Here is a 24,251-nt window from a genome sequence, read left to right as displayed (position 1 = left end):
CATTCTCTTACTCATGAACATTTGAGTTTTGTCCTTGTTTTGTAAGTATAAATAATGTTGCATTAAACATACTTGTAAATATTTCTAAGTATACACGTGCAGAACTTCTGTAGGATATTTACCAAAAGGTAGGATTGATGGGTCATGCTAGATAATCTGTTTGCACTCCCACCAGCAGCATCTGACAATGTCTTTTTTCTCATCCTGTTGAACTTTTAGGTTTTGTGCATATTAAATTTTATGAGTATTATTTTTTGAGTTTTATGAGTACTAAATAATGTCTTGTTTTAAGGTTATTTACATATAACAATGGAAGTTTCTTCTTCTGAGACTTGAATGTTTATATAACTGCAATATTTCCATTTGCTTTAGAATTTTTGCTATAGGGGTGCCTGGGTGGCTCAGTCAGTTAAGTGTCCGACTGTTTATTTCAATTCAGGTCATGAGATCGAGCCCACATCAGGCTCTGCACAGGGCATGGAGCCTGCTTAAGATTCTCTCTCTTCCTCTCCCTCCCCGCTTGCATGCACACCCTCTCTCTCTTACTCTCTTAACAACAACAACAACAACAAAAGACTTTTTTTAATAGATTCATGGGAAGTTTAATTTATTTTGGATACTAATCTTTTGTTTTGGGGAGCACAGACTCATACATACATTAGGCAAAGATTATGTTGCAATTTTTTTTGTATTTCTACAAATTGTTCTGACTTATCTATCATTTTCTGAGAATTGTACAATTTAAAAAACCCACTATAATTGGAGATTAATCAGTATTTTCCTGTAATCTTGTCAATTTTTGCTTTATATATTTCAATACAAATTCAGGATTATTACATAAGCTTGGTGAACTATCTCTTTATATAGAGAGTTCCTTTTTATTAATGATTTTGCTTTAAATCATACTTGGACTTTAGTTAATAATGCTACTGAAAAATATCAACTATGATTCTTATTTATGTCTGTAGTTAATAGTTAGTTGGATTTACCAGCATATTTTATTAGTTCTTATATATGCAGTTCTTCCCTTTGAATTTATGTATTTTTTCTGTGCTTTTAGCAGTTTCTCAGTGCGCATCTATAGATGAGTAAAAACCTCTTCATCTTTGTTGCCTAGAAATACCTATTTTGCCCTCACTTTTGAATTATGTTTTCGTTTGGTTTCTATGACTCAAATGTTGAGTTACAGCCCATCCTCAGACTTCAGAGATGAGCACAACCATTGGCTCCACTCATCACTATGATGGTCTTACCTTTTTAGTTCACAGAGATGTTTACCTTGTTTGGAGCATAGCTCTTCCTTTCCTTATCAAGTATGTTAACAATAAAGGGGAAAATCATCAAAGCTACCAAAAACAAATGGCATATTACCTTTAATTTTTAATCTATCATTGCTGCTAGATTAGAGAAGGTAAGATAGAAAATCACAAAACTGCCTTTAAGCAGAAGTCACTGTTACATTAGTTTCAGGTGTACAATATAGTGATTCAGCACTTCCGTATGTCACCCGGTGCTTGAAAACCTTTTGTATTAGGACTCCTCTCTTGCCTTAGCTAATGTTAGTTAGTTCAGTTAAGGGCTCGGGCTTTGTCTAGGTGTCCACCGTTTCCCTCATGTGTGACTTTGGACAAGTCTCTTAACCTCCTTAATCCTTAGTTTCCTTCTCTGTGAAAACAAGATTAATATAGTACATACCTCATAAGGTGATGGTGAGGATGAAGATATTGAATCAAAACAATTAGTGTGATACCCAACAAGTAGTCATTTTTTGCTAAAGACACGGAAATGAGCTAAAACAACACACAGAATGCTGAAACCTGTGAAGGTTTTTAAAAACACTGGTGCAGTGTGGGAGGGGGTCAGGAGGATATGGGAAATCTCTTTTCCTTCTGCTCAATTTTGCTGTGAACTGAAAACTACTATAAAAAATATTTTTCATTAAAAACACAAAAAACACTGGTGCCTGGGGTGCCCCTGGAAATTCTAATTCCATAAACTGGAGGTGAGGCCTAGCATCCAATCAGTTTTTAAATCTTGGGTGATTCTTTTTTTGTTTTCTTTTTAAGATTTTATTTATTTATTTGAGAGAGAGCACAAGCAGGGAGAGCGGCAGAGGGAGAAGCAGGGAGCCCGATGTGGGGCTCAATCCCAGGACCCTGGGATCACAACCTGAGCCCAAGGCAGAGGCTTAACGACTGAGCCACCCAGGCGCCCCTGATCTTGGGAGATTCCGATGCACATCCTACTCGGAATTCCCTGGAGGCAAAGGATTAAAAAAGAGAAAGAACCCTCTTTCTTTGAGTTCACTGTGATTCAGTTCCCTTTCCCCTTGGACTTCCTCCAGATCCAAAAGGCAGCCCTACGAAGTCCTTTTACTACAAGGATAACCACTTGCTCCTTCTTCAGAGGCTTCTTTACTCCCATTACCTGATGCTAAGAATGTACTCTTCTTTGAAGATTTATTTATTTATTTGAGAGAGGGACAGACCAGGTTGGGGGAGGGGGGCAGAGGGAGAGAGAAAGAATCTCATGTAGACTCCCCCCTGAGCTCAGAGCCCAATGTAGGGCTCAATCCCACGACCCTGAGATCCTGACCTGAGCCTAAATCAAAAGTTGGACACTTAACCAACTGAGCCACCCAGGTGTCCCAAGAGTGTAGTCTTCTAACTCACCCACCACAAAGATGTATTTATTCATTTGTTCTGAAAAAAATCCTATTTTATTGATGTTCCTTCACTCTACAAATGTTGATTGAGCACCTACTGCCAAGCATTCATTACATTAAGTATTGGAGAAACACCAGTGAATGAAGGAGGCTTAATTCCTCCCCTCAGAAAACTCGGAGACCCCACCAGTGGAGAGAATGGGGCCTTGGATGGGGAAGACAGAGTGCTTCCTAGCACAAGTAACTTCTAAGCAGAAGTCTGGAAGGAGCAGGGGTTACCCCCATGAGGAGGAGGAAAGGAGTGTGCAAAACCCAGGGGGTGCTACAGCAAAGCCTGGAAGCAACACTTTTAAGACATTCAAGACTCTAGACTATTGAGCAGAAGGGGCCCTAAAATGAGATCTAAAGGTAAACTGAGACCAGAGGCTCCAATGTCTTGTAAACCATGTTAAGGAGTTTGCAAGCAATGGGCGCCTGGGTGGCTCAGTCGGTTAAGCTACTGCCTTCGGCTCAGGTCATGATCCTGGGGTCCTGGGATCGAGTCCCGCATCGGGCTCCCTGCTCGGCGGGGAGCCTGCTTCTCCCTCTCCCACTCCCCCTGCTTGTGTTCCCTCTCTCGCTGTGTCTCTCTCTGTCAAATAAGTAAATAAAAAATCTTTAAAAAAAAAAAAAAGGAGTTTGCGAGCAATCTACGAATGGTGAGGAACACTGACAGGTTTTCTGTAGCTGGATTACCATGATGAAATTTGCTTCATGGGATGAACTTTTTGGTTAAGAGCCTGGTTAAGTGGGTGTGTGTGGGGGGGTGGGATTACAATGACAAGTGTAGTGGCCAAATCTAGGAAAGTGGCCGTTGAGCCCAAGAGAAACCAGGAGTGGGCAGTGGAGGTGACTCTCCTGACTTTCTTTGGAAGAAGTTTGCTGTGAGGCGCACAGGGCTGAGGAGGCAGCTAGCTATCAAGGTCCAGAGCTCAGAACAGAGACCTGAGTTGAAAATAATTTAGGGAGGTTTCTTTGTATTATTTTCAGCGCTAAACCAAAAGACAGCATGAAAGCTTGCATTTTTGTTCCGTTCTAAGCAAACATGTTAGTTAGAACTACAAAGCTTCCTTGACTGATGGTCCTTGTACACGTGAGTAAATAAGATTTGGCTCCAGATAGCAATTACTACTGGCACCTATTTCTTTCATCTCATGAGACACAATGTAATTGTAAACATCAATCTAGACACCATAGACTTAGCAAAAAAAAAAAAAAAGTTTACTTTTTCCCTCTGGGGAAAAACTTAAGTTATTTTCCCTTTGTCCTTGTGAATGTCTTATCTGGCTTGCCAAGCCTCCTCATCAACCACATTTGTGAGAAACAGACAGGATCCTATCCCTGCTGTTTGTGGTGAAAGTACCCCCCCCCGAAAAGTGTGTTCATTTTTTTAAGCGTGTAAACTCTTTACAAGCGTGTTATTGTTTAATGAGCTAACATAGACTTCTCTGTAGTCAATAGCTTCATCTGTGCCCTCTACTTAAGAGTAACACCACAAAGGATACAGAGAATAGTTTGGCTTCCCTTGTAAGTTTCACTGGGCTAAATTAAAAGCTCCTTTGCACTGCTCAGACACACACTTACTGGGTATAATTTACCTTTCCTCTGCAGAGGGAATAAACATGCATTCCGGATTATCATTAATGTGTCCCAGAGTGGTGAGGAATAACTGCTTTTTGGTATTCTCTGGTGCAGGCTGTAGGATACATGACTTTATTAGATTCTTCTCTCATTTCAGGTCATAATATCAGCCACCTACTGTGTTTTCCATTAAGACTATGAACTTATACAGCACAGAGCCTATTTGAGATCTGATTACAGAATAAATAGGCTTTTTCTAAAGTACTTGAAGTTGTAATGTGGGTCTCTACAAAACTAATAGGCAAAGGTCTGCAGTGAAATTTTAAGAGAAGCCAAGCTCCTAGACAAAAACAAACAAACATGTTGCCGAAGAAAGGGGAGTTAAAATCTTGTTCATAAATGAGAGTAATTTCCCAGAACAAGCCATTCTTCTGGATTCCGTGTAGGTATCCTTCAGCTGTTGGCAGTCTTGGTTTATTTACCTTTTGCTTCCTTTTACTTGCTTATTACCTACACATTAAAATGTTCCAGGAACATCTTGCCATTTATCTTCAGTGATTATAACTCAATTCACTGCTTGAAGGATTTTTAACTCATTTATATTACATGAGATTCTGTCCAAATGGTAACAGTTATAAACAATATTAAAGTTGTAGAGATTTTTGACAAGGTATTGAGAAATTGAAATGATAATGATTATTCTTTTCAGTTCTCATTCAACTACACTGAAAAGATAGAGAGGTACTCATGTCCAGCCACTTATTTTTATCTCATATCCTAAGAAACTAGGCGGTTAACAAGAACTGTTTCTTATAAAAACGATTGAAGTGTGTTTTAAGCTTATATTAATCACTCTAACATTTGCCGCAATGATTACAATTGATTAATAGATCGATTTCCTAGTTGTCATCAGTGAAGCATAGGAGGGAGAAGAATCACGTAAATCTACCGATTTTCAACAAATTAATTTTAAGGAAATAAATATCTTTTCTAATGCTTCTATTGGTTGCTGTAGTAAAATTGAGAGGTTTAGGATTAAAACTTTTTTCCATTTCCCCTCTTTCTTTCTGCTGGAGGTAACAACATACCATCCAATAAGCAATTATGATCATACTGTTTGTATCAATTCACATAAATCATATTATTTATTGCATTGTCACGTGTGCCAGGCCCTCTCATCGCTCTCTCTTTTCTCTCTCCCCCTCTCTGCCACACACACACACACGCCTATAAAGCATATATGTCAGACACATAGTTCATGTTCTCATACAGTAACTATTATCATTACTCCATATGCTGATTGACATAATTTTCAGAGTACTACATAGGACTTTTTCCTTATATGAATTACCCATTAAACTATAACATAAAAATTCTGACACACTGTTGACAAAATGAGTCTAAACACACACATGTTTTGCATCAGTTTGTCTCTGATATGTAGCCCATCCGGTGTTTAACAGTCATATTCCCTTACATGATTTAATCTGTCCCACTTCTATATATATCTGTGAGGAGGAGGGAAATCGGAAGATAGGAGGTTCTGTTATATAGATTCTCCCCCTCACCACACTTCATGGCTCTCTCCCATAACTCAGAAACTTAACTTGTACAATGATATGGCTTGCCAGCAATGTGAAGAGACAGAGATCACGTTGGATGCCAATGATCAAGCCTCCATAATAATGTTAAAAGCCTTTGAAAAAACATACAGATGTGCCTGGTTTGGCCATCTGGTCAGAATAAGCATTTTCAGAGTTCTGTCTTCACCTTTGCCCCCTCCTTAGGTGTGAGAAATGTAAGGAATTTATTGGCCTGTATTTGAGGCCTGCCTTGACTAAGGTTAATAAGCTAACACCCTCATCTGTACACACACACTCACTTGCCCTAACACCGACCAAGTTGAAAGGATGAGAAGGAGGTGATGTATGCCCTGGGCAGATTTATCACCCCATGAACCAAAATAGGCAAACAAAATTTCCAAGGTTGGTTTTGTATTATCCAAGAGTTCAGGGGAACTGCATGCCTTTTATTATGCCCCCCCATATGGAAAAACAAAGAAAACATAATTTTCTAGTTTTAATAAAGGTAATTTATTTGGGTCAGAAAAATAAAGAATTTATGCTCAATTTAAACAGTGCGCAAAATGGATTGCCTTTGGTTGTAAGCCCTGATTGTAGGGTTTTGCTTGATTTTTGTGTGTTTAGTGATTCAGTTAGATGCTCTGAGACATGATGGTCATCTCTTTAAGGGTCTTGTGTTTGAAGAACATTGATGAGCTATATGACTCTTTGAGACTCAGTCCTTTTGAGTCTTGTGAAACCAGACAGAGATGACTATAAAGTCTCAAGTCAAAGGGCTATTATTCTGTGTCTACACTCAAATTAATTTATCCTTGTCAAGGTTTGGTTATAAAACAAACTCACAGTGGGTAAAAATATACTCTCTATATTATTTCTATGCTTTCTTATGGCCTATAAATATTTCAGAGTAAGTTTTTTTATAAGTCAGGCCACGAATTCTCTCTCAGTGTCCCTCGTTATTCAGCTGACTGCTACTGCCCCTGTGACTTGGCAGCTGTCTCACCAGGGAAACTGTCCGTCACAGGAGGAGTCAGAGTGACGATGATTGGATCAATTCATCACCACCAGTACCAGAGAAAAACAGAGTCTCCAAGACACATGTCCTGCCTTCATGACTAAGTCCCATCGTTTTCATACATGTTTAAGACAAATCCCTTGGTAGGAGCTTATTTCTCTAGTGGAATCTCAGTTGGCATTAGGCACCCCCCAAAACTCTACAGGTAACCTACAGTCATGTCCGGGTCTCCCCAAGGTCATCAGGACTGGTGATTATAGTTGTTTAGTCTAGTTATGCCAATAGGTGCTAACTCTGCAGTGGTTATTATAGACCCAAAGACGCTGGATTAAGGCCATATGTAACGGACCAGAAGATGTCCTCATACAAATAGTCTCCAGATGACGATACAATGAGCAGTCGGACCAAACTTACTGCATTTCAGCCTGTGTGTTTTGTTTCCTTTGGGGGACTATTTGGGGGACCAGCTCAACTGAACAGGAAGTACATTTAGAGCCACTTATAATCTCACAGATGGGGGACAAAGTAACTCAAGCCTCAAGACGAGAATGTCCCGCGAAGCACTTATCCATAAGTATTTTTGCTTTTCAGCAGAGGTCTTTTGACCTGAAAATTATATAAATCTACAGATTAAAGGGATGTTATCTTACTGAAAGGAGAAAATATGATAGAAGGGAGTCAGTAAAAGGAAGCTAACTCTACTCTGGAATTCCATCAGTCTGGCTTGATGCGGAAGAAAACAGTTAACCACCGGGGCACTGTTTCCTTCTTCCCAGAACCTGTCTTCTACTTTGGCAACGTCGAGTACCCCGTGGACGAGAGCGCCGGCTACGCAGAGGTGCGGGTGTGGAGAACAGGCACGGACCTATCCAGGTCTTCCAGTGTCACAGTCAGATCCCGGAAAACGGATCCTCCCTCTGCTGACGGTGAGCGGTTTCCTATGGCAGCTCTTTTGATCGTTCTCCTGGGTTGAGCTCACCTTGACGCAAAATACTTTAAAGCTAAACTACTTCACGTCTGTGAAAGTGGTCTGGATGAATGGAATTATTTTCTGAAATTATTATTATATCGTAGGTAAGTCTAGGCTCTATGTATTACTGTGAGAAAATACATTGAAAAGCCACAAATTGGAGGCTACGTTGCAAACGTGTAAGTCAATGACCCTAAATTCTAATGCCTGTATTTGCATGAATTTGGTTCTCTACACCTGAGTATTATGGCATTGGTATGCACAAGAATGTTCATGCTGGCCACCCTCACAGAAATCTAATGACGTGTAAGTGCCATGCAGATGTGCATCTCCAACTTGTTTCCCTCTTCATTTTAACCAGATGCTCCCATAAACACTTCAGAGCCAAAGGCTTTTTCCACACTTCATTATATAAGCTACCCTAGCCAGGAAGCACTTGCCTTTTATTCTGGGATTTACATCTCCGAAGAGTTGATCATAAAGTTTAGGGTAAGCATAGGATTAGAAATTTCCTTTTTTTTCTCTCCTAAATTGCCAACAATGCACCCTTTCTTTCTTATGTGCGCACACACATACATCATATGCCCATCACATACTTACCACACCAAGCAAACGGGGCCCATACCACGTAGTGGAACCAGCATGATGCTTTGCATGTAGTAAGTGTCCAATAAGCATTTGATTCACCAAATTAGTTATTTTTTAAGAAAAATTCAAATCAGAGAAAGAGGTGAGAATAAAGATGAAGAAGCAGAGGAAAAGAAAAATACAAGAAGAACCACAAAGAGATACAGATAGAGATTTTAAAAAATGAATTAAGGGCAGATACACTCATAGATGTATATTCAGAAGTAAAGAGAATATATATGAAATGAGAGTTAGAAGAACAGAAGGTATGAAAACAAAGAAGCAATAATATCAAACCCTTGTCACCCACTCCCAGTCTTTATGAATGTGGGGCCTAAAAATTGACAGACAGTTTTGTTTGTAACTACTTTAGACATAAATGGAGGTGTCAACATTAGGTTTGCATCCCATGGTCTGAAAAAATAAGCCAAAAATCAAATACGTCTTTGAGAATAAAGGATTGCTCTCCTTGCCTGGCGTGAGTGTGGGCGGATCGTGTGGGACAAAAGCTTATACCTGAAATGTGTTTCTTTAGCCAACAGGCAAACACACACCTAAATAGGATATTCTCTTGTAGCTTTGGAAAATAAATACAGATATTTAACTGATGTTAACAAAATTTAAATGTATATATTTTATAGGCCATTTATGATGATCACATATATGATTCATGTGCTGATTATTTCAGACGTGATTTTTATTAGCTCCCTTCAAGAATTCCAAAATAAAGATAGAGGGATTATATAACCAAAGCTAAACTAACTCATTAGATGTAAATAAAATAAAGTTTCAGATGGTAGACCTTTGTTCTACCATCTTGAAAACCAGTATGATACTAATCCTTTGCATTTCACTGAATGTATTTTTCTGTAATGTTATACTGGTCTCTATATTTTTTTTAAAAAGAATCATAAATAGATCTATATAATTTGCTTCTCATAATTTAGTTTAGTCAGTCCCCAACTGAATAATTCTTTTGTTATGTGTATAGCTGGAACAGACTATGTGGGAATCAGTCGGAATTTAGATTTTGCACCTGGAGTCAACATGCAGACTGTTCGTGTTATCATCCTGGATGACCTTGGGCAACCGGTGCTGGAGGGAATTGAGAAATTTGAACTAGTGCTTCGTATGCCTATGAATGCTGCCCTCGGCGAGCCCAGCAAAGCCACAGTGTCCATAAATGATTCTGTCTCGGATTGTGAGTGTTTATTCATTTACAATGATAATTACATTCATAGGCTATTTATATACAGATTAAGTAAAATGATGACCTGCGGTTTATATATGTATATAAGTTTGCTAGGGCTGCCATAAAAAGTCCTATGGACTCAGAAATTCTCGTCTCACAGTGCTGGAGGCTAGAAGTCCAAAGTCAAGGTGTCGGCAGGGTTGGTTCCTTCTGAGGGCTGCATGGGAAGGATCTGTTCCACGCCTTTGTTTTTGACTTGTAGATACCCATCTTGTCCCTATGGGTCTTTATATCTTCTGTGTGTGTCACAGTGTCTAAACTTCCCCTATTTATAAAGACAGCAGTTCTATTAAGTTAGGGCCCACTCTAAGGACCTCATTTTTACTTGATTACCTCAAAAAAGACCATAGCCTCAAACAAGGTCACATTTTCAGGTTGTGGGGGTTAGGACTTTAATCTATGAATTTGGAGGGGAAGCAATTCAACCCATAACAATACCCTGTCTGACCACGTCTTCATTTGTCCTTCTGACCATTTTGATAAAATTAGGCAGTCCTTTCAAATTAATAAAAAAAAAAAAGTGAGCTTGCCAGCAATATCTTGATTGTGTCTCAAGAGTTCCCTCACCACAATTTGAGAAATGAGACAGAGGATCATAAGGGAAGGGAGGGAAAAATGAAACAAGACGAAACCAGAGAGGGAGACAAACCATAAGAGACTCTTAATCTCAGGAAACAAACTGAGGGTTGCTGGAGTGTTAGGGGGTGGGAGGGATGGGGTGGCTGGGTGATGGACATTGGGGAGGGTATGTGCTATGGTGAGCGCTGTAAATTATGTAAGACTGAGGAATCACAGACCTGTACCCCTGAAAAATACAGACCTGTGCCCCTGAAAAGTAATACATCATATGTTAATAAAAAAAAATTTTTTTTAATAAAAATACAATAATGGGGGGGAGGGGAAGAATTCCCTCACCATAGATAGGTGGAGCCAACCACATGTAATGGTCTTTTTCCACTTCTCAACACAAGACTTTCTGTCATCTCCTTACACCCAGACACTCCTGAAATTTCCCTAATAAGATGCCGAAAACATAGTTGTAAGACAAGCAGCTGCTGGATACGTGGGAGGGCTCTCTGACACATCCTCAGAAGGAATTCTGAATAATTTTCAAACATGATGATCTTGACATTGCTTGGGAGAGTGTAACCTATTGTTAATGAGACCTATTTACCCATCATCGGTATCACTTAAATACAGACATAATATGCATTGTCAAAAATATTTTATATATATATTTACATTATGTATATATAATACTATATTCATTATCAAATTTTCTAACATGGTCTGGGTAAAGTATGCTTCTAACTGTGTGCACAATATTGAGTGTTATTTGGAAATAATTCAGAAATTATTCAGAAATTTCAGAAATTCTGAAAAGCTCATGATTAAGCAACACATATAGATACAGATATCTTAAAGTCTCTGGTTTTATCTACTTTTTCGCATTTCACTGCATCTGCCTACTCCATGAAATAGAGCAGAATTTCAAAGAGAAGAAAATCAAAACAATTCATTTAAGTGATTGCTTAAGGCCAAAACATTGTCAAGTGACTGGGGTGGAAACAGGAATCCAATTTTCATTTCTGTTCCATTATTCTTTCCACTAAACCTTGCTTTCTGAAATGCCATTTTCCTTAAGGAAATTTCCGTTCACCTTGATCCATATGTTTCTTTGCTTTGCAGTGCCTAAGATGCAATTCAAAGAACGAGTATATACTGGCAATGAAAATGACGGGCAGATAGTTGCAATGATCCACAGGAGCGGAGACGTTCACTACAGGTCTTCAGTGAGATGTTACACCCGGCAGGGGTCTGCGCAGGTGATGACGGACTTTGAGGAACGTCCAAACACTGGTAGTTCCATCATCACATTTCTCCCTGGTAAGGTGGAGCTTGAAATTTTTATTTGGCATTTGAGGAAGCCAAGTTGTTGATGAGAAATATCAGGAAAAGACACCTTCTTGACCTCAACAAGCTTATGATGTGATTTTGTGTACACTATGTGATAATAAGGTGAAGTCGATTGTAACAGATTGAATCAGTGTCTTTTTGGTGTCTGTACCAATTTATGAATTAATTTCCAGTGATGTGCTGTATTGTTCATTCAAAACAAATTTGGTGGTATAACAAATATGTAGATTTCACAATGCTGGAAGATAGTGTTCAAATGAGAGAAATGAAAGGAAATAGAGATCACAGTTTTAATATGAATTCAGAGCCTTAAAATGTTCAATCGCTGTGATCCTGTAATTGTACTAGAAACTAATCCTGTAGTCAGACTAACTCTGATTGTCCCGTACAAGGTGGACAAATTTGCTTCTTAATCATAATGCTAGAAATTCATACATAAAATTGGTATTTGCTCTTTATCCCTTGTTTTCTAAGATGACTTACAGAACTTAAAAACAGACACTGGAGAAATTTGCCACACAGATAGGGGCTCTCATTGCGTATGTTCAAACATTTAGTCATTCATTCAGCAAATATTTATTGGAGGCTTATTACACACCAGATACTCTTCTTTGCCCTCTCAGTACAGCAGGGAAAAAGACAACATCCATGCCCTGTGGTGCTTATATTCTAGTAGCCCAGGTATGCTTTGGGGCCTGAGATGTGATTGGGATGTCATGATGGGATGGAACTGACGTGCTGTCATTATCACTGCTCCAGGTGAGACCGAAAAGCCTTGTGTCCTTGAGCTGATGGACGACACACTCTATGAGGAGGTAGAGGAGCTCCGCCTGGTTCTTGGCACCCCACAAAGCGACTCCCCCTTTGGGGCTGCAGTTGGGGAACAGAATGAAACTCTGATAAGGATCCAAGATGATGCTGATAGTAAGAAGTTATTTCTTGTCCTCGCCTGTAAATTGGGAATTGAAACCCATCTATGTTAACGTTTTAGGAGGCTCAGAAAATAACCCCCTCTTTCTGACAAGGGTTTTAAAGCAATTGAGAAATAGTAAAAAAGACTAAGATAAATGGGGAACCAAATAAAACATGAAAATCGGAAGTCAATGCTGGAGAATGTGCTTTATGTCTAATGTTAAATCCCACATGTTCATACCTCCGGTAGGGTAGAGATACCCCCGGGCCAGCAGTTTCTCTCTCCCCTCCCGCTCTCAGGGACCCACTTCTATAAGACTTATGGCACATAGAGGCTGCCCGGGGTGCATGCTTCCTTGATTCCCAAGGAAGGAACTGGATGATACACACTCAGTTTCTCCTAACCCACTCACCGATAATGATGGGTGAGGGGACAGAGAGAAGCCATGAGTGTAATACTAATTCAGTTCCCCTCATGTGGAAAGAAACATTAGAAATGAAGAAAAAGCATTTCCTTTACATTTTAATTTGTCCACGTTTCCCACAATTTTAGAGACTGTTATTAAATTTGGAGAAACCAAATTTAGCATCAGTGAACCCAAAGAACCGGGACAGTCGGTGGTTGTAAAAATTCCAGTGATTCGCCAAGGAGATACTTCAAAGGTTTCCATCGTGAGAGTCCACACCAAGGATGGCTCCGCCACCTCTGGAAAAGACTATCACCCTGTGTCAGAAGGTAGGGGAGTTCCCGGGGCCTTCCCCCATGGGGGTTGACGCTCACACTCTGCACTAACACTGGTGCCCTTGAGAAAAAGAAGAGAAATATCCAACTGAAATAAAAATAGGCATACTCCTTTACGTTAATCTCTATCAGAAAAATAATGGCAGTAGAATTTAGTTCCAGAATTTTCCTTTTTGACTTACGGGGTTTATGCATGAGCATTTAGGGAAATTTTGAGTAGACTAGATGACCTTCTGTTCTGAGTCTACTTTTACTTTTAATAGGTTTTACCTTCATTATGGTAATCGGATACTAAATAATATCTATTCTAGAATATTCTAGTACACTGAAAATATGCATGGTCCTGAGATAGCGTTTTAGTCTATGGAACACCAATGATCTAAAACTTCAAGGTAGAAAATTTTGTGTTAATGGAGGGCAGGAAAAGGCTGGTGGAATGCCACCCAAAAAGACTATGAATTTTCTGGGCCTTAGGATTTCATTATAGGTGCTTTTCATCCATCCCCCCCTCCTTCAAATTTTTGGACCATTTCACCATTTATTTTTATGAGGAATTAATACAAGTCAGTTCTTCTCTCTCTCTGAATTACCTGCTGACAGAATAGATGTAAATTGATGTGCAAAGTTAAGTTTATAAATTATGTAGAGTTCTACTTATCCACTTTGTGTCTAGTTTCCTACTTCTTACTACCAACAATCTTTAGTTCTTGATCGTAGAGCTTCAGGCATTCATCTTGATCTCTAAACTTGTGAAAGACAAAGTTTAGAAAGTGATGGATAGGTTTTACTAAGTCCGTAATAAAGTTGATGAGACAAGAGAAGAAAAAAAAACATCTTCTGCAAAGGAGCTTGTTTCCTTTGCATCTATGGTAAAAAGTTTGACTACTGTAGAGCTTCAAAGTTATCCTCAGATTATTCTCTATGCAGATAATGATAATATATTTGAAATAAATCACATATAATCCAAAAGGAGAGGAAAAAACACTGATTAGCTACTAAATTAGAAAAATCTAAAATAAGTCTTTCTCTAATGAGCAAGAGCAGGTTTTACATGAAGGAAACATCTTCTGAAGATGGGCAATATGACCTTTAAGAGAAAATGTTTTTCTTAGAAACAAAATAATTCTTTTTGTTGAAGCACAAATAAAAATTATACCTCTGTGGTAAACTGACCAATGAAGTCAGGGAAAGGTTAAATGACAGTAAATCAGCCCGTGTCTCTTTTATCCCATAAATGTAAACATGCTGTTGATAACGCTCATGATAAAAATGTAATCTCTTCTGACCCATATTCCAATTTCTCCCTTATGGTCAAAATTGAGGTCAGTCCCTTACAAATAAACAGAAATAATAAAGATAGAAGAAAACTTAATATATTTTTTGTGCTAAGAATATCTAAAATGACAGATAAAGACTAAAGTAATTGAGGAAGCTTAACTGTATATCATCTAGCATGTATACTGTAAGAAAACAACAATTTAAATATTTAAGGGGCGCCTGGGTGGCTCAGTCCATTGAGCACTGAGCGTCTGACTCTTGGTTTTGGCTCAGGTCATGATCTCAGGGTCCTGGGATCAAGCCAGGAGTTGGGCTCCTCGCTCAGTGGGGTGACAAGGAGACACCCCACCGCCCTCATGCTCTAGCTCTCTCTCTCACATAAAGAAATTAAGTCTTTAGTAAATAAATAGATATTTAAAATCAATACTTAAGCTCTTAACTTCTTAGAAATTGGGTTTCTGGGTGCCTGGGTGGCTCAGTTGGTTGAGCGACTGCCTTCGGCTCAGGTCATGATCCTGGAGTCCCGGGATCGAGTCCCACATCGGGCTCCCTGCTCGGCGGGGGGTCTGCTTCTCCCTCTGACCCTCCCCCCTCTCATGTGCTCTCTCTCTCTCATTCTCTCTCTCAAATAAATAAATAAAATCTTAAAAAAAAAAAAAGAAATTGGGTTTCTATCATTCTGGGGATTACAACACTTGAACTCACAGGGCTAAAACAAGCAATGAATGAGGGAAATAGGAGCGGAAGGTGACGAGATGGGAACGTTACTGAACCAGAAAGTCCATTCCCTGCTGAGAAAAGCCTGTGCTGCCGTAGTCAGCTGCATGTGGCCAGACAGGAAAGAACTAGAGAACTTTAATAAAACCTGCGCTTTCCTATGAAGCCCCCAGGTATTCTTGGTTTTAGCGACTAATATTCTTCGGGTTTCATTTTTTATTTTTTTTAAGAGGGAGAGAGTGCACGAATGGGGAGGAGAGGCAGAGGAGAGAGCGAATCTTAAGCAGACTTCATGCCTAGCGCAGAGCCCAGCACTGGGCTCAGTCTCACGACCCCAAGATCATGACCTGAGCCGAAATCAAGAGTCAGACGCTTAACCGACTGAGCCACCCAGGTAGCCCTAGGAACTAATTTTTTTAAAAAAGATTTTATTTATTTATTTGAGAGAGAGAATGAGATAGAGAGAGAGAGAGCATGGGGGGGGAGGGTCAGAGGGAGAAGCAGGCTCCCCGCTGAGCAGGGAGCCTGATGCGGGACTCGATCCCGGGACTCCAGGCTCATGACCTGAGCCGAAGGCAGTCGCTTAACCAACTGAGCCACCCAGGCACCCTAGGAACTAATTTTCTAATGCAAGGTCACACAAGTCAGACCCAACAAATTGGTGGGCTGGAGATGATCAGCTGTTTTCACTCTCTGATACAAGAACCCTAAATTCTCTCAGGGTATGAGAAATCTAAGACTAATAGACGCCAGGAACACACTAGGGCTAATATAGAAAATGGCTATATCTAGAAAGAGGACTCATTTTATTTATTTTTTATTTTTGTTTAAAGATTTTATTTATTCATTTGACTGAGAGAGACACAGCCAGAGAAGGAACACAAGCAGGGGGAGTGGAAGAGGGAGAAGCAGGCTTCCTGCCGAGCAGGGAGCCCGATGCAGGGCTCAATCCCAGGACCCTGGGATCATGACCTGAGCCCAAGGCAGACGCTTAATGACTGAGCCACCCAGGGGCTCCCAGAACTCATTTTAAAGAGGAATCTGGCTTACTCAATTTTAAAGAAAAAAATCTTTTTCATAATTGACAAAAAAATAGAAGTAGCAGAAGAAAAACACACTAGAGACACATTTTCTTCTGCCACATTTTAGAGGATTTATAATTTAGAATTAAAATGATTGAACTCCAATTACATCAGAAACAACATCTGCTGTCTTCTCTAATTAGAACAATTATGCATTATATTTTTTTAATTTTTCTTCTGAGCCAGTTTCTCAAGAGGTATAGTAAAACCAACAAAATAGTTTATCCAAGTCTCATGGTATGGGCAGCTGCTGACTCTTGAGTTCAATAAAATCAATTAATTTTTAATGTTTTAAGACTTTTGAAATGAATCGTTTAAAAAAAGGGATTTTCATAATTGAGTTTAATTTTCATTATAATGAAGCACATTTTTTTAGTGAGGAGAAACAGGATTAAGGGAAGCATAGCATTCACATTTATTGAAAAAAGGTTTTAAGTTTCCAAGATTAACATCAACAACAAAAAAGTCTTTTTAAAATATAATTTGATATAATATTAAAAAGCTCAACAATTTTATATCCACCTTTAATTACCCATATATATACATAATGCAAATGCCGTTCACACTTCATAATACCTCCAATTGTAGTCACCTGCCTTGTGTCCTATAGATTCAGAAATTTTGGAAATGAGAGGCCTGTTTATCTGGTTATGCCTCAGTATTAGAACTATTGATCTGTTCCACAACTCACTGTTTTTTCTGTCAGTCAGCAAATCAGTTTAGTAGCTTCTGATTAGAATTTTCTTCAGATGAAATGGAATAGAATGGAAAATATTCAGATACAAAGCATACAGTAAAAATAGGTGATGTTTTTCAAACTCGTGATTCCATTTTATTCACACGCACACACGCACGCATGCATACACAAATATACTGGGCCACAGTGTACAATATTTTCCTTATTTTGAGTCACTGTCAAGAAAGCTTGACAAAAATTTCACGTATTCCTATGTAAAACACTTAAATCTGTGATTTTTGCATTTGTAGAAATTGAGTTTAAGGAGGGAGAAACCCAGCATACTGTTAACATTGAAGTAATCTTCGACGGGATCAGAGAGATGAGAGAGGCCTTCACTGTTCATCTAAAACCCGATGAGAACATGGTAGCAGAGACGCAGGTACGTGCTAAGATATGGATAGAAATTCAGGGCCAGCTGGGGTGCCTGGGCGGTTAAGCGTCTGCCTTCGGCTCAGGTCATGATCTCAGGGTCCTGGGATCAAGCCCCACATTAGGCTCTCTGCTCAGCGGGGAGTCTGCTTCTCCCTCTCCCTCTGTGCTCCCCTCCCCCTCTCTCAAATGAATAATAAAATCTTAAAAAAAAAATTCAGGCCCAGCATTTTAATTGGGGAAAATGCATATAAGCATCACATAGTGTACAATAGACTACTGGGATTTTGTGCAAGCCTTTATAAAGGAGATATGCATAATCCCTTTTTCATCTCATAAATTTTGTTCCTATTACTCTTCCTTTGAAAAATCATGTGTATAGAAACTCAGGGACTAGAGTCACTGAGCCCCACGTCAGCCCACTTAGTTTTCTCATTTCAGTTGGCAACCACTGAATTTGAGATTCATTTCCAGAGAGAAGGCATCATCTGGACACAAAGATGAGGCTATGAATTCAGGGCTACTGCTCATTAAAACATACATTTTAATCCACAACACAGTTTGCTAACCCTCAGAATTCCCACTGCTAGTCTTAGTTTTATCAATTTGATGTCCAGAGCCTCAGGGACCAAATGTTATGGTCCTAATACTGATGTTCTGTACTTATTAAATTTATATTGTGTCATCAACCAGATTTTCTTCAAGGTAAACATTTTCCACAGAATTTTGACCTTTAAACATTAAGTAATTTTTAAAACTAAATAATTTTAGGCACAGACCAATGTTTATTATATCTATGCTTAAATTTACTCTAGTTCTTTTATTATTTGTTTTACTATTAGTACGAGATCAAATTGGGGAAATTTTTTTCCCTTAAGTATTTCTTATCTCTGCTACAGTGCCTTACCTTTTTTTTTTTTAAGTCATATTTAAAATTCAAGAAGTATGGGCAGAAAACCTTTAACACACATATTTTTTATAAGTCTTGATCACATTAAAAATGATTCTTTTAGTGTTACTTTTATAGAGCACTCTGTTAAACTTGGGGTGAAAGGAACAGAGATTCATTGAAATTGCTTCAAGTGATAACAGCTTTTTACAAATGCAAGTAGATACAGACTTGGAAACTGTGATATATAAGATATTGGAAGGTTATTCAGGAGCTAAGACAAATTTATCAGCAAGGTGTCTTGGCACCTTACCAATGGATGTGCCTAGACTCCTCTCCTGTCTGTCACTCAGTGTCTCACTCTGCCTGGGTTTCAGGCTTTTCTTCTGGTCTCTGCTCACTTATTTTTTTTTAATTTGTATTTAAAGCCAATTTAGTTAACATATAGTGCATTATTCATTTCAGGAGTAGAATTTAGTGACTCATCAGTTGCATATAACACCCAGTGCTCATTACATCAAGTGCCCTCCTTAGTGGTCTCTGCTCACTGAGAGCCTTGATTTTCGCCGGCATCCCCGTCAGCATGGCTATGCTATCACATGACCCCTAGGATCTGCTTTTTCTCAGCCTATCACTCAGCATTCCTCTCCCTAGCAACTAGCTGGCTTTTTCATGGATCTTCCATGCCATAACCCAAGACAGATTCAGCCACTATCCTCACAATCTGGAGAAAAAAATAGAACCCAAATACCTCGTGGGCCACTGGCCAACCCAGGCTGCCCTGGGCTCATGTACCGTCCCCAGGTGCCATAAGACATGGCCAAGGTGTCAGGGTCACCTAGAACAAACCACAAAAGGCCTGTCGCCCTGCTGGGGCTCTGCATGTGACAGTTTTCCTCGTAATGAAGCCAGGGGCTTGTCAAGCATCATGTGTATCATACTATACAATAGACGCTCCTAGATCCAAGTACTTCAATAATCACAGATAATTATCTTTTCCTTGTAGGTGACCAAAGCCATTGTGTATATAGAAGAAATGAACAGCATGGCAGATGTCACTTTTCCTTCTGTCCCTCAAATTGTGTCATTATTGATGTACGATGACACTTCCAGAGCTAGAGATAGTGCTGGACCCGTGTCTGGCTATCCTGTTGTCTGTATCACGGTGAGTAGGAAATTGACAAAATCGAGAAAAATTGTAGAATAGCTGGTTAAAATAATTACAGATGTTAACCGATACAGCATTGGCTTTGCCATGAAGAAGGGAAAGTGGGAATACTACAAGGTATAAGCTTTGAACTTTGGGATAGGAAAATATCACATTAATCAAATAAAGCTCCCATTTTTCTTCCTTATCCGACAGAGGTTTATTAACTGATGTGTACACAGTGTGTTATCTTGTGTTATCTCAGGGTCTGCCATTGATAGGAAAATAAATAAGGGTTGAACTCTGTACTCAAGGAACTTAAAAATAAGGAAGAGAAAAATATATAGGAATCAGTCACTCGACCAGAGGGCAAGATGTGATCACTACCATGAGGAGGTCATCAGCCAGCTAGAGATACAGCTCCATGTGTGAGGCAAGACTTGGGCTGCTTAAGTGGAATTTCAGCAGTTTAAGATAAGAGTCAGACAAGGGGAGGCCGTTCCAGGAAGAAGTGATTACAACACAAGCGACATCTAGAGGAATAGTATTAAAAAATGGCATATTGTTACTACTTTTGTACTTGCCTTTTCTTGACTTTAAATTCTAAGTTCCTTGTGAGCAAAACTGGGAGGTACTTATTTTTATATAACAACAGCCCTGGTATCATGACCTATGTCTAATAGGCACATAACAAATGTTTACTGAATTAACAAGGCAGAAATAGTAATTTGGTGCCCAAGTTATAGAGGTCTTTACATGTGATGTTAAAGACTGTGGGCTTCATTGGTGGGGTAGCAGGGGGGTTCTTGGGCAGAAGCATGGTGTGAGAAGAGGGGGTGTCACCTCGCAGCAGTGTGTCCCTTGACTAGAAAGACCCCGAATGAGATGAGAGGTGGTGCTGTGAATGGGAAGGAAGGCACCCACTTGAACATTGCAAAAGAAGAATCAGCCAAAGTCACTGACCTACTTGGGGGGCAAGGTGTGAGAGAAGAGGGAAGAAGGGAGGGAGGGAGAAAAACAAGAATGATTTGGGATCTCGGAGATTCCTGAGATGATGCAGAGAATAACAAGTTTACACGCATCAAGTTAGAGTGGAATTGTGCAGGAGGCCGCTTGAAATCAGAGTCCATGAACGCTGTTAGGGCTAGAATAGAAACGTGAAGGTTGCGGGTGCCTGGGTGGCTCAGTTGGTTAAGCGACTGCCTTCGGCTCAGGTCATGATCCCGGAATCCTGGGATGGAGTCCCACATTGAGCTCCCTGCTCAGCGGGGAGCCTGCTTCTCCCTCTGACCCTCTCCCCTCTCATGCTGTTCCTCTCTCTCTCTCTCTCTCAAATAAATAAATAAAATCTTAAAAAAAAAGGTTGCATGAATAGCATGTAGCAATGGAAAAAAGCATCAGGGAAAGCACTAGGCTAGAGAGCTTGAGAGTCATAACATCCACATTGTTCTGTACTGTGGTCCTGACAGTTATTTGTTTCCCGTAGGCTTGCAACCCTAAATACTCAGACTATGACAAAACAGGCTCTATTTGTGTAAGTGAGAACATCAATGACACCTTGACCCGGTACCGATGGCTAACTAGCGCACCCGCTGGCCCTGATGGCGTCACCAGCCCTATGAGAGAAGTGGACTTTGACACTTTTTTTACATCATCCAAGATGATCACCTTGGATTCCATATACTTCCAGCCCGGCTCCAGGGTGCAGTGTGCGGCCCGCGCTGTGAATGCCAATGGCAAGGAGGGCCTGGAGCTGATGAGCCCTATTGTCACCGTCGGCAGAGAAGAAGGTAATGCGCCACCATTTTCACATGAAGACCGCTGGAATACCATGGAATATTATCAATATCTGATCTCTGGTTATTAGTTCTCCCAAATGCCTCCATGTATTCCTTAATATTCATCAAGTACTTAAAAAATGACATCCACTTTTACAAAAATATTCATTAGAAAATATTTATTCATTCCACTTTTTTTTTTTTTTGATCACCTGTTACATGCCAGACTTTAAGCTTTCTGCTGGCACTCAGAAAAAGGAAGCAAGACTCTTGTTCTCAATGAGTTCACACTCAAGATGAGGACACAGATAAATTTTAGTCTGGACAAGACACAGTGAATGTGATTAGTTCTATCCTGAGTGGGTCAGGAAGCAGGAGTCTTGAAAACAGCAGAGAAAAACAAAAGCATGAGCAATGACTCATAGAAGCATGAAAGAACATGCAATATTCTGGAAACTACAAGCAGAGAAATGGGGAAGCAGGTGAGAGGGAGAGTGGAGAAGAGATGAAGCAGGATGGTATGCAAAGGTCAGATCTGGACAACGTGGCTCCTATGTGATGAGTTGGTTGTCGCAGCAGTAGGAATTTGCTGGGGACGGGGACAGAGGAATGACAGTGCAGGTGGAAAAGTATCCACAAGTGCCCACAGCTTGTGATTTTAAGGGAGATTGTGCCCGGGGCTGGAGCCCAGACACATGGCGGGTGGAGAATAGAATGTAGCTGGAGCAACACTGAAAAGACAAGAAATCCAAACTCATCCTTCAGTCTGCCTGAGAACTTTTAAGTTAGATTTTAAAAATAACAGTCTGTTTTTAAGATTCTATTTTTAAAACTTTATCTGCATACTGTGGTTCAGAAGTATATTTGTTGCATAAAGAAAGGTTATATGTACCACCTTCATACACTCAGGATGAATATTTATTGATACCGTATATAGTAAACATGCTCTTTTGTTAGGATTAAAATACATGGTTGTTAAGTTTCTCTTAAGACCAAACTATTATGTTGGTACCAAAAGGAAAAAAAATCAAACAACGCCTTAAAATGAGTGCCCCTATTAATAAAATAGCCCAGATGCTGGAGCCTGCCTCTGATTTTATTGCTATTCTAATAAGTACTTGTTTATTTCCTTTGTTTTGTACAAACAGAAAAGAGATTATATACTGCCTAGTGCTCTTAAAATTATAAACCAGCATCTTAGTCCCTTTCATAATATTAAAATGAAAACATCACAATTCTTTTAAAGGAAGTATTGGGGCAGATTTTCATGTCAAAATGCTTGAGAGTCACTAAGAGATAGATAGATGGTAGCCAGAAAATGATCTTATCATGTGTTTCAATATGTATATGGGTATATCAGTATCAATATGTTTTGTATCAATATGCATATTATAAATTAAAATTTATAATACACGTACTGAAAGAAGTTACATATAGAGAGAAAACTCTACTGTATATAGTTCTCTGATTCTAAGGAGACTTTAGTTTTTGTTTTAAAAATGAGCGCATTTTTAGTTTATTTGATTATAAATAATTATACTTCATGACTAGTCATGCACATTATTCTAGAATAAGCACCAATTCACTTAATTAAACCATAGGTAACTTTTTTCCTGCTGGCTTTTAGTCCTTTTTTACTGTGTCTGTCCACATTTTATATTAGAACGTTTTGCAAATATGATTATAACCTAGAATGTCCAGCGCATATTAAAGTACATTGAACAATAACTGTTATTTCTCAAACTTTATAAACTACCTGAAATGTGAAGAAGTAGCTACTAAACTGTCTGCTGCACTTACTTCTCATGCCAGGGCCTTTGGCTTTTTTACAGCTGCTCTAAGCAATGCCTTAGTCCACAGAGAAGTTTTAATTTTATTGTTTAAAAAACTATAGTGCCCAGGGGCGCCTGGGTGGCTCAGTCGTTAAGCGTCTCCCTTCGGCTCAGGTCGTGATCCCAAGGTCCTGGGATCGAGCCCCGCATCGGGCTCCCTGCTCCGCGGGAAGCCTGCTTCTCCCTCTCTCCCACTCCCCCTGCTTGTGTTCCCTCTCTCGCTGTGTCTCTCTCTGTCGAATAAATAAAATCTTAAAAAAAAAAAATGATAGTGCCTAGCTTAAAAATATTCTTTCGGCATTGTCTATTACGTTCCTTGAGCATAAGTACGTTCGTTTTTCCCTGAGGTCTGTGTCAGCCCCGGGTGCCGGGGGCAGTGGGGGCAGAGCCGTTCTCAGCCAAGCTGCGCTACACGGGCCCCGAGGACCCAGACTACACAAACCTTATCAAGCTCACGGTCACGATGCCACATATAGATGGTAGGTGGCTTGGGTAAGCAAATCCATGGGAGTGGTGTGGGCTCCTCATTACCTGGTTTATGCCACTGAATACCCGAAATCACCACGCAGATGATAAGATGTTCATTTTGCAATGTCACCTTCAAGTCTTTCTGTTCCTTTCAAGTGATTCTGCTTTCTTTCCATCCTGTTTTTAAAGTCTGACAACTTAAGCCTTCTTTAATATTAAACAAATTTAATACATTGTCCAAACACGATGGAACGAAACTTTGGTCCATGTGCTAGTTTTTATGAAATGGTATGACTGTGTCTTTAAAACTCTTGAACTTGGACTTCCAGTAAAGCATTTCAGTATCTCATTGAGCACCTTCAACATGTATTTGCTATTTCATAGCTGGAATTTTATAAATCCAATTTATAAATTGTGTTCATTTTCTCCAGATAGGAAAGTGTGGCCAGAATCTGTGAGTTGATAACTTTATCCACACTGTCAACATTTCCCCAAGTACAGAAAACATCTTCAAGTTCTGTTCTTCTCAATTGACTTTATACCTAAATTGTTAATATTAACTTTATTACTTGGTAGTTAGTTATATTTTAAGTAGCTAAGTGAGAAGAAACATGAGGCAGTATTAGGAATGATACGGTAGAATTTATCT

The 24,251-nt window shown here is 39.5% G+C and overlaps 1 protein-coding gene across 1 annotated transcript in view; it reads left to right on the top strand.

The window, feature by feature from the left end:
• The window catches only part of FREM2 (FRAS1 related extracellular matrix 2), a 163,760-nt gene that overhangs the window by 115,287 nt on the left and 24,222 nt on the right, over positions 1 to 24,251 (top strand). Inside the window, exons 7-15 of the mRNA XM_045869359.3 lie at positions 7,660 to 7,809; positions 9,472 to 9,681; positions 11,422 to 11,619; positions 12,409 to 12,573; positions 13,115 to 13,297; positions 17,368 to 17,498; positions 19,384 to 19,542; positions 21,011 to 21,314; positions 23,482 to 23,613. Coding sequence (XP_045725315.1) covers positions 7,660 to 7,809; positions 9,472 to 9,681; positions 11,422 to 11,619; positions 12,409 to 12,573; positions 13,115 to 13,297; positions 17,368 to 17,498; positions 19,384 to 19,542; positions 21,011 to 21,314; positions 23,482 to 23,613 — 1,632 coding nt within the window. The remainder of the gene's footprint in view (positions 1 to 7,659; positions 7,810 to 9,471; positions 9,682 to 11,421; positions 11,620 to 12,408; positions 12,574 to 13,114; positions 13,298 to 17,367; positions 17,499 to 19,383; positions 19,543 to 21,010; positions 21,315 to 23,481; positions 23,614 to 24,251) is intronic.

This window comes from Mirounga angustirostris, unplaced genomic scaffold (assembly GCF_029215605.1).
Source record: "Mirounga angustirostris isolate CCGP_5_RB_7025 unplaced genomic scaffold, mMirAng1.0.hap1 SCAF_3, whole genome shotgun sequence".
Classification (NCBI taxonomy): Eukaryota; Metazoa; Chordata; class Mammalia; order Carnivora; family Phocidae; genus Mirounga; species Mirounga angustirostris.
Note: the sequence above shows the minus strand (reverse complement) of the source record. Positions and strands in the feature narration are given on the sequence as shown.